Here is a 14053-nt window from a genome sequence, read left to right as displayed (position 1 = left end):
GAAACAAGAGATGGGTGTGGGAGGGGGAGGGAGGAGGGGGGAGTGGAAGAAAGAGGGAGTGCTGAGTGTATCTGTGTGCCGGTGGGGGGGTGGGCGGGGTTTGCTGAGCAGCTATGGCCATCTTGCTGTCCTTCCTTCTCTGTCTGTCTCTCATATGGATGTTATTTTTTCCTGTTTCTACCAAACCCCCTCTCTCTCTCTTTGTCTTGTGTCTGTGTTTGTCGCTCTCTTTCTCTCTCCCTCTCTATCAATGTTTGTCTATATGTGTGTGTCTGTCTATGTGTCTTCCTCCTCCTCTTCTTCCTTTTCCTTCTACTTCCTCTTCCTCTTCTTCTGTCTCTGTCTTCCTTTTCTGTCGCTGTCACTGACTCTCGCTGTCTCCACCTTCGGTGAAACTCGACAGGAGCAGCACCCGGTAAAGTTCTTCCTCTGTCATCCTCCTCCTCCTCCTCCTCCTCCACTCTGCCCCCCTTGCTCTTCATCACCGGATCAAATTAGCTTCTCGCTCTTTCTTTCTTTGTTCTTCTGATCGTTCGTGCTCATTCTCGCCGCATCGCTGCCACTTGTTTTCTCCTCCGCTACCATACCAACCGACCAACCACAGGAAACCGTCCACACACGCCTCATTTAAAAGGTCTCAGTCATTGCCCCGTGAATTAAACTGACCAAACTTCCACTTTTAATCAGTTTACTAGTTCATATTCCCATCATATATAACTTATTATTAAATCCTTATACTTCTGTCCTGCCCTGTGGGCTTGAAAGGTGGCTGTGAAAACTTTGCGTTCATCTTGAAGAAGCACAATCAAGTGAATTAAAGAACTAAAAATAACTTTTCGCTGTCACTGTCCAACGGTGCATACTCGGTACCTAATGTTATTTTACTTGCGTACCAAACACTGGTGCACCTGCCTCCCGTTCACCCATTGGTCGCCTTGACTCTGAATTTGTGTAGCATTAAAAGAAAAAGAAAAGGTTTGCATCAGAAATTCAATGTTGAGTGACTTTGAAGGCTTCTCTGATCAGTTTATTGTCATTAATCAATATCATCACCTGGTGATTTTATTGAAAATAAGTAGGCATAAGAGGTAACCACATTCAGTTACTTATTTTTGACCAATAAAATTAGTTATTTAATTTAAAATTAAGTATTTATGTTTGGAGTAAGTATTATTTTTACACATTTTAATGTGTTAATAGATCATCCTTTAACATTACCTGTGAAAAAATCCAAAATGATTCCCTTCAAAGGGTGAATAATCATATATGGTAACTTTATTGAAGAAAAAAAAATCAAGAATTAAAAAAAAACCCCTCTTCTAATACCGTCCAATAATGGTCCAGGGTTGAATTTATTTAAATGAGTGGCCTATGAAGGGGTTAAAGTTGTGGAAAGTTGCCGCAGCGTCTTGACAGTTGTGAGGTACAAAGCAGAATTGTGCCGGTCACATTATAAATAATTGATCGTAATAATGCGATCCACCAAAATGTACCTGTACATATTTGATCAGCCGGCACATTAGCTGCATTAACAGATGACGTTAACTTCAGGAGCTGAGATGCAGCTACAGGAACAGATTGATCAGACTTTTTCTTCTGTTTCCTCTGTCGGCGGCCGTTAAAAACAAGAATCTGATCCTTCCAACAGCTGAAGTACAGACGCCTTTTACCGCCACCTTTCAGTCCTACAGGTTAAACTTATCAGGACCAGCGCGTTAACACTGCAAAAACTCAGAATCTTTCCGAGAATATTTGTCTTATTTCTTGTCAAAATGTCTCATTTCTAGTCAAAACTAAACTCTTTCCACTTTAAATAAGACTCATCACCTAAAAATGAACTTATTTTTAGATAATTCTCACTTGTTTAAAACCAATTCTCACTTGAAATAAGTAGAAAAATCTGCCAGTGACAGGAAGTTTTTTGTGCTTGTGATAAGAAAGAAAAACTTGCTCCACTATTTCAAGTGAAAATATGCTTGAAATAAGTAAAAAGTGTCTAAAAACAAGCTACTTTTTTTATGTATAAATATACTTATTTTAGGAATAATGAGATTTGTTTTGACTAGAAATAAGACAAATATTCTTGGTAAGATTTTGAGTTTTTGCAGTGTACCAGAACGTTAAAACTCACACAAGCATAAATATTGAGACTCAAACAGTTTTCGTTATGCCACTGTGTGTGTGTGTGTGTGTGTGTGTGTGTGTGCATGTGTGAGTGCTTGTGTGTGTGTGTGTTAAGTCCTGACACCTATGGCCTCATCAGGCTTTACTCTAATACTCTCAAGCCGCCCTGATAGAGAGACCTCAGTCCTACTCAGCGTCAAAGGAGGAAGGCCTATTGATCATCGATTGAGTCTCACTCTTACACACACACACACACACACACACACACAAACCGCCGAAGCTCAGGCTCAATCAATCAGCCTTGAATTGAATTGTCTTGCGTTTTTTTCTGCCACGGGAGCTGAGTTCATAGTTAAAGAGCGAGCCGTGATGGACGGCCTCTCCTCCGCTCAGGTTTGGCCGGCGTCCATTTTTTTTTTTTTTTGGAAAATGGCCCCATCCACTTACAGTAAAGATCAACTTGGCTATTTACTCTCTTGACACCCCAATTTTTCCCCCACTGATATTGGTTTATGGGCGCACAAATCACGAGCACGACGTTCACTTATGGGCTTTTCGGGGAGGAAACAAGCGCATTAAAAACACACACACACACACACACCACTACCGAAGGAAGTTTGTCTTCACTCGTTTCCTGCGGTCGCAACTCATGGCTCGTTTTTGACTCTCGTGATGTTTGTTTGTGTTACACGACATGCGATGTCTTTGTCCTGCGTTGGGACATCACATGTCCAAAAAGAGTCTCGCATAGCCTCCGTTTCCTGTCCCCTTCCTCCTCCTCCTCCTCCTCCTCCTCCTCCTCCTCGTCTCCTTTCGAAGTCAAATTTGGAACGAAACAGAGAGGAAGCTATGTGAAACGTATCAGAATCAATCCATTTTAGTGTGAACAGAGTCAGGATTATAATGTATATAATCCTACCCATGTGAGACTTAACTGTACAGCCCCACACTTCATGTTTCCACATCTAAAAAAAAAAAAAAAAAAAACTCCCATTTCTCTTTACGAAGAACCAAAACCAGCGTGTCACTGAAAAAGAAAGAAAGAGGTTTGGCTGGGCACTCTACCGGGAGCTGCCTGTCGATATGGAATGAGTGAATGTCTACATGTATGATGGTGAAGATCACAAAAAATGATGATTGGTGATGCTAATGATGATGATGATGATGATGCTTCTTGATGTCCATGAAACCAAAACGGTCGGCTCTCCCTCGCACCGGTTTCATGTTTGACGCACAGTTTCTTTTCTCTGCAGAAGAAAGAGACTGTATAAGAGCTGTGACTGTCCACACCAGTGCTAATGTAACTGTCTGATACCAGATTGATTGCAAGTGTCATATCACGTGTTGTTGTTATGTTGAAGACACGTACGGCTTTAAAGGACATCCCCCCTCTCCCCTTATCGATCCTTTTTTGCGATCGATTGCTCCGTCTCCTCCGTCGTCCCCTCCGCTCCACGCTCTCTAATTTGTTTCCTCTTGTTGTTGTTCCCGGACTGGACTGTAGGGGGAGCAGCAAGGGCAAAGACATCAGTACGATCAAGTCTCTGAGAGTGCTGAGGGTGCTGCGACCTCTAAAGACCATCAAACGGCTCCCCAAGTTAAAGGTGGGTCCATTTAATTGGCGATTCGGGGGGGGATTTCGGATTTCTGAACAAATGAAGTCGATTTTTGCAAATATTTGAGAAACATAATGTGACATTTTTTGGTGCTTTTCAGTGTATCACAGGTCTCAGAAGTCCTTAAAGGGATAGTTCAACATTTTGGCAAAGTGGCCCATTGCCATATTCCCAATAGTCTCTTGGTTTCCCTCATCATCAAACTCATCAAAAACACAATCCAACAACTCCAAAACGCTCTGGTGGACAAGTTGGACCTGCACATTCACCACGCTATGAGATAATAACACAACGTTACCAGACAGAGTTGTTTTAGAGGTAAATGCAGAGACTGCTTGCTGAAAAACTGCCCCCGACAGGAACGTGCATCAGCTGTTTCGCATGAATTTACCTCTAAAACAACTCTGTCTGGTAACGTTCTGTTATTATCTCATAGCGTGGTGAATGTGCAGGTCACAACTTGTCCACCAGAGCGTTGTGGAGTTGTTGGATTGTGTATTTGATGAGTTTGATGAGGAAAACCAAGAAATCCCATTAGCCTCCGTAGCGTAGCTCTGAGCAGCTTGCGGCTCTGCTCCGCCGTTCTAAAAATAGCTTGCACCAACAATAAAGGGACAGTAACGAACCTACTGCTATGACTATAGGGATTATGGCAATGGGCCAATTTGCCAAAATGTTGAACTATCCCTTTGAAAGATGCTGGCCCTGAAGTGAAGCAGTAATATGTCTTTATAAAAAAAATATGTCTGCAGTGGTTATTTTAGTCACTAGGACGATGACGCATGAGCTCCTTTATTTCCCAACACCTTTTTTTTCTTCTTTTCATTGCTTTTGCCTTGAGTTTTTATTTCTCCTGATAACACTGCACTCACCTGAGTAATGAGTAAGATCCCTACAAGGTGACAACAACGTCTCTGAAATAAAGGTCCAACGGGATAAAAAAAAAAAAAGAAACGAAAACAAACAAGTGTCAGATTGTCTGACAGGTTGTAAACAAAGCCACAAGTGAGCCACATCTATGAACAAGAGAAAACCAAAACTAATGGTGAAGAGGTCGTAAACAGCCATTATATAGTTTACAGAGCTAATCTGTGGTTGTAATTAATTGTTTCTGATAATGGCCTTTCTCTGGTGGCTGATTGAACAGTAGACACGCTTTATATGGGCATTATGATGATAGTAGACAGTGGTCACAAGCTTATTAAACCCATAGTATATGTGCAGTAACATGAAGTGTACTGATAAACATCTGTGTGTTTGTGTTTGTGTGTGTGTGTGTGTGTGTGTTCCCTACAGGCCGTGTTTGACTGTGTGGTCAACTCTCTGAAGAACGTGCTGAACATCTTGATCGTCTACATGCTCTTCATGTTCATCTTCGCTGTCGTGGCCGTGCAGCTGTTCAAGGGCCGTTTCTTCTACTGCACGGACGAATCCAAAGAGTTTGAGCGCGACTGCAGGTTGGTTCAGAAAAAGACACACACACAAAGTTTATATTCAAGAACTTCCAGCTTTTCTTTTTCATTTTTTACTGTGATCTAAATTTTTGTTTGGTCGAACAAAAGGAAACAAAAAGTTTCAACTTTAACGAAAATATTAATTACTTGGAGCCCAATCAAAGATAAATGGAGTACAGATTCTGAAACATGTTTCAGATGTAAACACATTCAATTCAATATTTAAACATAACATTAATTCAGTCTGATAGAACTGTTTTTCACATTATTACAAGTGACTGAGTGTATTTTCCCATGAAAAGTAAGAATCCTTAAAATTTTCCCAACATATTTTCAGATATATAGAGCCAGAAAATATTTTTACTCAATAATAGTACAATAATTTTTAATATATAAACGATTTATTAAATAAATGTTTTTATTATGACACTTAGTGCCACAGATATTTTGTACAGGCCTGTAAGCAAACAGAGATGATGTGCTGAAGAGAAAGACACTGCAGACCTTTGACTGTTCACATCAGTCGTGCAGACGCTGCCACCTAGAGGCGACAGGGAGAAGCAAACACTGGACCGACCTGAAACCTCTGGCTTCTGACTCTGTGTGTGTGTTTGTGTGTGTCCTTCCAGGGGCGAGTACTTGGTGTATGAAAGAGATGAGGTAAAAGCTCAGAAGCGGGAGTGGAAGAAGTACGATTTCCACTACGACAACGTGGCTTGGGCCCTGCTCACCCTCTTCACAGTCTCGACTGGAGAGGGGTGGCCGGAGTGAGTACAACTCACACACACACACACTTACTGTAAAACTTCGTACTATACTGTAGATCCAACTTATAGACTGACACCACTAGGGCTGCAGAGATATCTGTGCACAGTGGATACAGAAAGTATTCAGACCCTCTTAAATTTTTTCACCATTTGTTATTTAGCAGCTTTATATTAATGTTGAAAAAAATCTTTGTTTTCCTCATCAATCAAATCAATCAATCAAATGTCATAACATTACGAGAATAAAGTCATAAATTTACGACTTTATTCTCGAAGTTTGTGACTTTTTTATTTGTCAATGTGGCCCTAATACTCCGTCGTACTTTTCCAACTTAAATATTAACACAAAATATATTTTGACATACTGTATTTGACCTACACTTTTTAATACTATGTTTTCAGGTATGTATATGTATTTTAATGCGTCTCTTGTCCTCTCGTCCTCTCCCAGCGTGTTAAAACACTCAGTGGACTCCACCTATGAGAATCAGGGCCCTAGCCCAGGTTACAGGATGGAAATGTCCATCTTTTACGTGGTGTACTTCGTTGTCTTCCCCTTCTTCTTCGTAAACATCTTCGTGGCTCTCATCATCATCACCTTCCAGGAACAGGGGGATAAGATGATGGAAGATTATAGTTTAGAAAAGAACGAGGTGAGGCCGCGTGTGTGGGTTGTCACATCTCTGTTATCGTCAAGCTAACGCTAACGCTAACACGTAACGCTCCTCCCCTCTCTCGGCCCACAGAGAGCCTGTATAGATTTCGCCATCAACGCCAGGCCTCTGACTCGCCACATGCCGAAGAATAAACTGAGCTTCCAGTATCGCATGTGGCAGTTTGTGGTGTCTCCGCCCTTCGAGTACAGCATCATGGCTCTGATCGCGCTCAACACCATCGTCCTCATGATGAAGGTACAACTCTAACTCTTGTCTTTTATCATTGTCTGTCTTTTCATTTCTTTTGCACCATGTTTTTTTTTTTTTAAGTTGCATCTGTTTTTGTCATGCCTGGACATAGTGAAGAACATAAATCCAGACCATAATAATCAAGAAGAGTGTACTCTGGACTTTTCATCGTTCATTTAGTGGATAGATACTCTACTCCAGGCAAATGCTAAACCATTAACATCATCAGACTTCTGTCCGAGGCTCATTGATACAACTTTAAAGGAAACATAAGCCTCGTTTCCACTGTCAGTACGGTACGGCACAGTATGGATCGGTACGGGTACGGTTCGGGTCGGATATGGTCAGCTTTGCGTTTCCATTGTATAAAGGAGACCTTCAGGGGTGGGCGGAGTGCGTGTCGAAGCGTCACTACGTCGACTAAAGGCCTTCACACACCGCCCCGACTACTGCCGACCAGAGCAATTGATATAACAGAGTGGCGATAGGACTCCCATAGAAATACAGACCAATTTTAAGTCATAAAGTGGTAATAATCTTTGCCATGTAAAGTAACCATGTTGACTCAACAAAATAAAATGTATTAGACTGATCGGTTCATTGTAAAACATTTATTTATTTACGTAAATGTGGTGATTTCAGTACGTAGCCCAGCTCCTCCTCACTTTTCATTCAAACAAACTGTTGCGACTGCCACAGTTGTTAAATTTCATCAATGAGACCAACATTAATCTGCTAAAAAGAATTTAACCAGCCAGCGATAAACCTCTAAAAGCGTGCGGATACGTTACTTGGCTCGTTTTCTCCCCTGGGATGAGGACGGAGCTCATTTCTGTTAGCCCGCCTATGGTGTTTTACATTATACGTTAGCATTGAGCTAGCGGACTTTATGCTTAGTTGTGACACTGGCTGTGTGTGTTTTGAACGTTGTTTCAAACTATGTGGGTTTGATTGAACATCTTTGATGCTTAAATATATATTGCCACTATATTGCTTTACTCCTCTTTTTATTTTATGTGCCACACATTTTTACTGTGGGGCTATATTCCACCCCTTTTCCACAAATTAAAATAGAACCCAGGTGTCTTAAAGACATGTCTGTGACATGCTTTGGTCAAAATACCCCAAGGATCAAACATCACAGCTCTTTTCTTACTCTAAAAACAGCCCTGTTCAGAACGGCTGGTGTCAGTGCCTGTCCCTTTAAATGCAAATGAACCACTGCTTGTCCCGCCCCTTCTACTGGTACCAGGTAGAGGTGAGATTATGCAAATTCTAAAACTAGTGACATCACTGTAAGACAACTGAGGGAACAGCTCGTAAAACCACATAGATTTCAACATAGGGAGCCAGAAAATTACAGATTTTTTTTTGTCAATTCTCACATTTTAGGGACCGGAAGTCAAGACAAACACCCAAATATAAGTTATCAAAAAGTGATATTTCCATAATATGTCCCCTTTAAATATTCAATTTTAAACTGGATCATAGATATCCTCTATTAGCGACATGTTGACTCATGTTGACTTACCCTATTCATTTGTATATTATATATTTTAACATGGCTTTTATGGTGTCTTGTGTAAATTTTAGTGTTAAAGTTTAGTGTACATGATTTCCTGGACAAATTTCAGCTTTTTGCAAAATGGTAGACAAGTATTTTCTGTCCTATTCTATAATACATAAACAGATGAAATTAACATATACCTGACTGCTCTCATTCCTGTTCCTGTCTTTGCTCTCTGTGTGTTGTTTTGTGTGTTTGTGTGTGTGTGTGTGTCTGCAGTTCGACGGTGCATCAATTACCTACGACGACGTCCTGAAGAACCTCAACATCGTGTTTACCACCTTCTTCTTCATGGAATCAGTGCTCAAGATCATCGCTTTCGGCCCTCTGGTGAGCCGCAAACCCCAACCATTAACACGCACACACACACACAGACACAAAAATTCCTCATCTAGGTTTGACCCAGTCTATATGCTTCAGTGTTTCATCCTATTATTCATTTATAAAGCGGGTTATTTTGGTAGACAGATCTAGAGCATGTTCTTCCCGTCCCTGAAAAACCCAGAGCGAAATTGTGTTGTTGCTGCTCAGGAGTCACGCTATCAGCCTCCTCCTTCCAGCCTGTCTCCACGGCAACACCACCACCACCACCACAGGCGTGTTTCCATACCTGTATCGTCTCCTCAACTTGTCTCTGTTTTTTTTGTGTGTTTTTTTTTGACAGAATTACTTCAGAGACGCCTGGAACATTTTTGACTTTGTCTCCGTCCTCGGGAGCATCACGGACATTTTAGTGACAGAACTAGGGGTAAGTGTTTCTGAGAGTTCGGACCAAATGACTCTTGTTGATGTGAAGTTAGAGATTTTTTTTTTTATTATTATTATTTTTCATGCAAATCTGATTCATTCGGCTCAAAGGAAACATCAGCCATGTTGGTTTTTATTGGTCTTTTTGGCTCACAATGCTGCAGTAAAGTGCAACAACACAAAGCTGCTGTGAACATTATAGCTCACACATGCATAAGATATTTAATGCTATGGTCCATAAATAAAACTAAATAAGTCAGATAAAGTTGTGGCACACAACAAATTCATAGTTTTGGGGCTGATTTTTCCTTTAAGTCAGTTAAAACCTGAAAACCAGTGTGCATCACATTATGTAGACACACACATACACAGACACTGGGAAATAGTCACAGTCTGGCTCTCACTAAAAAGTTCGGTAAGAAAATCCACCTCCCAGGTAAAGTAACTGAACCACACAGTAGCAATAAGTAAAGGAGCAGTATGTCATCTTTACACTTTAAATTGAACATTAAAGGGATAGTAGCATTTTTTTTAAAGTGAAAGTTTTTTTAAAGACCCAAAGAAACGGCCTATTTTCGCATCCTAAAAGAGATTTTACCTGAAAAAAATACACAATTCCATTGTTCGCTATACAGTAATATAATTTTCTCTGTTCACACTGTATGTTGTAAATCTCTGGGCAGGGCTATGGGCTGGCGTTGCTAACGGGAGGAGTGCAGAGAGTCTTCTACTGCAATTAAAGTACTTAGGGGCTATTTGTAGATCATACAACCCCACTTTTAAAAAAAATGCTACTATCCCTTTAAGGAAATAACATCATAAATAAGGTGCTGTAGAGTAGAGGTGCAGCTACTGTAGGTGGATTTTTTTACCTCCAGAGCCAGACCAGCTGTTTCCACATGAGCTAAGCTAATGTACTACAGTTGTAGGATCATAGATCCAGTCCTTACAAAAAAATAAAATAATGCAAACATTACATTTTACGAAATGCAACATTTTCTTTTCTTTTTACTAAATTCAATCAAGCTGTTTTGCTAAGGAGACAAAAACATTAGCTAGTTCTACCTCACAAGTATCTGTGTGTTTGTGTCTATGTGATGTGAGCACATTATTTGATGTAAAGATTCATTATAAAATCTATTTTGAATCACATTTTTAAAATGACATTATTTATCTGATACTTGATTCTTATTATTCTGAGAAGATAATTCCTCTTTATATCCGTATATATCTTACCTGGGCCGCTCTGGGTTGATGTGCAACGATCCTTCAAGCCCAAAAAGTCCACTTTATCCATATTATCCATATTCAAGTTGAGTCGATCTGATGTTTTGGGGTTAGAGGACTCTTTGTTTCCAATCACAGGTTGTGTCTTTATTATACAGCTGTGTACAGACACCAAACACACTCATGTTTATCTCTCTGTTAACTGTGATTTTTCTGTCGTATGCACATCTGTCACTTTGTCTGTGTTGATAGAAATGAGCTTAATGATGATGAAGTAAGACTCAGCCTCTCTCTGTCGTCCAGCTGCTTCCTGTTGTTTTTTTAACCAAAACACATCCAGGTCTCAGTCTCTCTCATTAAACCGAAGTCTTCGATTTAGCAGTTAAATGTGCTAATGTTGTATTTTCAGATGATTAATTTAAAGACGCCCTCTGGCCGCTGAGTTTTTAAGTCTCAGCTCCGTGACATTAATTGACACCGGTGCCGTTTTCAAACACTGCGCTGACGCCGATCGATTGATTATCTGGCTGGCTGGAAGCAGATGCTGATTGAGTACATTTGATCTTTGCACTTGTTAGGTCATTGAGTAAAAGCTGTGATCACCTGTTGATATTGGCAAAAAGAAAAAAAAAAAAAAGTACCAGACTGATAACACAGGTCACTTTCACTTTTACTTTCACTTTCACTTTCACTTTGATAATCTAACGGCACATCAGTGGCAGAGAAGGAAACTACGGAAGCGTATTGCATTTACTTGAGTAATTTATTTTTTGGTTTGTTTTTTGGAAAAAAAATTTCAGTTTTCCCGACATTTTTTCCCCCCTGTTTTTTGGACAATTTTTTTTCTGGTTTTTCGTGGTAATTTTTTTCCTCTTGTTTTTTGGGGTAATTTTTTTCCGCTTTTTTCCGTTTAACCACTGCAGTGAAGCCTCCACTTTATCACGGATCTATTACATCTTAGATCCATGAGATACATCCATGGATATGATCCCCAAAAAATACAGTCGAGTTATCACCGGCATTGTAGATTTTCAAAGGTCTAGTCAGAAAAACAGAAAAAAATATTTTAAAAAAACAAACCAAAAAATAAATTACGCAAAAAACAGGATTTTTACAAATTATTCAAGTGAATGCAATACGCTTCCATAGGAAACAATGCAAATGCTTGATAAAATAGTGGTTTACCAACAGCGCTGGCTTCATAGAGAGGCTGAAGCAGCTGTAGCTGGAGTTGCTCACTGACTGTTGTTGTTGTTCTTGTTGTTGTTATTGTTGACCTGAAGTTGTGTTTCACTGCCTTATTAACGACACCCATAATGATTCCGTCTTCCTCTTCTATCTCTTTACATGCTTTCTTTAAACCTCTCTACTTTGTTGGCGCCCTACGCCCCTCCCACTCCCCCCTCCTCCTCTTCCTCCTCCTTCTCCTCTTCCTCCTCCTCCTCTGATTCAAATCCATCCAATCAAAATGCACTATGAAATCCTTCATCGTGTTCTCCATCTGTGCTGCGCCATGACATGTGGTGGTGGTGCTGTGATGATGATGATGATGATGATGATGAATATAATGATGGTGATGGTGATGGTGTGCGTTTCGCCCCATGCCTCCTGCCCAATAATACATACGACCAACCCCCCACCACCACCTCCTCTTCCTCCTCCAAAAAAAAAAAAAAAAAAATCTCACCCACTCACTGTACTACAACTTACCAAAAAAAAATCCCCATTCATCTTTCTACATCTTCGCACATGTAGAATCTGGTTGGTTTGTAATTTATCTCTCAAAGCTTTCTGCTGCATCCTCATTGGTCATGCGTACCCCCCTGACCCATTCCTTACCACCCTCCTCCCCCATGCCGAGTCTTAACCCTTGACCCAAGTGCATGCGCTTTCCTGGATGATGACCTTTTAAATTCTTTGATGACGTACAGGTAGAAACCTTTGTTATTAGCATTAAATGTGTTCACACACTTAGAAAACTTGCAGAGCATAGTAATAAAAGACAGGCTGTCATAGATAGGGAAAAATAAAACCTTGTGTCTCTGGGCCACGTATTACTGCCCCATGCATCAAACTGGTCCTAAACGGAGAAACGCACACCGCCCATTTGTAGGAACTGTCTCTTTAAGACGAGCGGATAGCACTTCCTCCTTTGTGTGACGTCACACACAAGGTAACTCCGCCCATTACCGCCCTACACTAGTACACACTATATCTAATTTTTCATCGCCGTTTAGACTAATCTGATGTTTGTAAAGTCTATAAAACCAATGATTGGACAAACATGTGTGCACATTTTTGTAATTAGTCATGGTTATCAGAGATTAGCCAAGCTAACGGTTAGCTACCTGTTTAACTTTAATAACTCAGTAACTCAATAAACAGTCCATGAAAAAATATTTTCTCCAGCGGATATCTTAGTTAACATGATTGAGCTAACTGGAGTAGTTTCATGTCGTGTCCGACAACAGGAGGGTTGCTGACGTCCTCGTGTTAGCTTAGCTACCGCCGTTAGCTTTGCTACCGCCGTTAGCTGTCCCTGTCAGCTGAGCCACTGATGCTTTCTAGACACCATGATTCCCCCCAAACTGAATAAATACAACACATAGCAACACAAAACACACACACAGAAATAGTAATGTTTCTTCAATCATTTCAGATTTGTCTAAACGGTGATAGGGCGTGAAAAATATGATATATATAGCTAAACTCTCATTCGTTACTATTGATCTCATTCAAATTACGTGCTGGTTTTCTACCCGGAAGCAGAATGTAAACAACAAGGCGATTCGGTCTATTGGTAGAAACAAGAAGTTAGTAGCAATAGATATTGAGTTAATTCTCTTTGTAGCAGTTTTAAAGCTGATATTGATATTTGTATGGCCATAACAACATTAAGAGCTACCTAGTACCTACACTGGTTTATGTTTATTTTCTAACACAAACTGTAAAAAATTACTCTAGTAATTAATCTCACGCTCTATTTAGTGCAACTAAATAAGTGAATGTGTGACTCAGAGTCTATGATGTGCTCGGCCCCCCATGGCCCCTCACTGGTCTGCATGTAGGCCAGTTCTGTCCTCAGAAAGTATGCTGCCATGCCATGCCATGCCATGCCATGCCATGCCTGCACCGAGGCTGCTCGCTAGTCCCCCCTTTTCTTCCTCCTCCTCCTCATACTCCTTCTCCCTTGCCTTGCCTGTCAACCACAAAATGCCAGGGCCTCATCAGGGAGTCTGGCTGTTGTATACATTTAAAATTATACTGTGACACTGCAAGAAACTGAAAAAAAAACCAAGAGTCTAAAATTATTTTCAAGGCTCCTTAGTGTAGATTTCACCTTATTTCAGTTTTGACCTGCTATTATTCTTAGACTTGAGTAGCCATGAGAAATCCGGCTTCCAAGCAAGCAGGTCTGGTTGAGTTTTGGATGAATTTCAGACAGTAGAGGTTATAAAAACATTAAATAAAAAAAAACATTATCGCACAGGAAACTTAAATATGTACTAACACGATGTGACCCTTTTAAAATGAGCCAGTTTTAATGAAGATGACTCACGGAGCCGAGTCTAGATGCATAGTTAGTAGTTTGGTCTGGCACAGAAAACACATTCGGCCAAGACTCTGTCACAGAAAACGCCAAGCC

General features: G+C 40.5%; 1 protein-coding gene across 1 annotated transcript in view; it reads left to right on the top strand.

Moving 5' to 3' along the window:
- Nucleotides 1–14053, top strand: part of cacna1ab (calcium channel, voltage-dependent, P/Q type, alpha 1A subunit, b) — a 215910-nt gene that overhangs the window by 152046 nt on the left and 49811 nt on the right. The window contains 7 exon segments of the mRNA XM_085785651.1: nucleotides 3629–3728; nucleotides 5037–5197; nucleotides 5824–5961; nucleotides 6413–6614; nucleotides 6708–6872; nucleotides 8653–8763; nucleotides 9098–9181. Of these exon segments, the coding sequence (XP_085641777.1) occupies nucleotides 3629–3728; nucleotides 5037–5197; nucleotides 5824–5961; nucleotides 6413–6614; nucleotides 6708–6872; nucleotides 8653–8763; nucleotides 9098–9181 (961 nt within the window).

Source organism: Trachurus japonicus, chromosome 1 (assembly GCF_045865225.1).
Source record: "Trachurus japonicus isolate A0001 chromosome 1, Traja_1.0".
NCBI classification, from domain to species: domain Eukaryota; kingdom Metazoa; phylum Chordata; class Actinopteri; order Carangiformes; family Carangidae; genus Trachurus; species Trachurus japonicus.
Note: the sequence above shows the minus strand (reverse complement) of the source record. Positions and strands in the feature narration are given on the sequence as shown.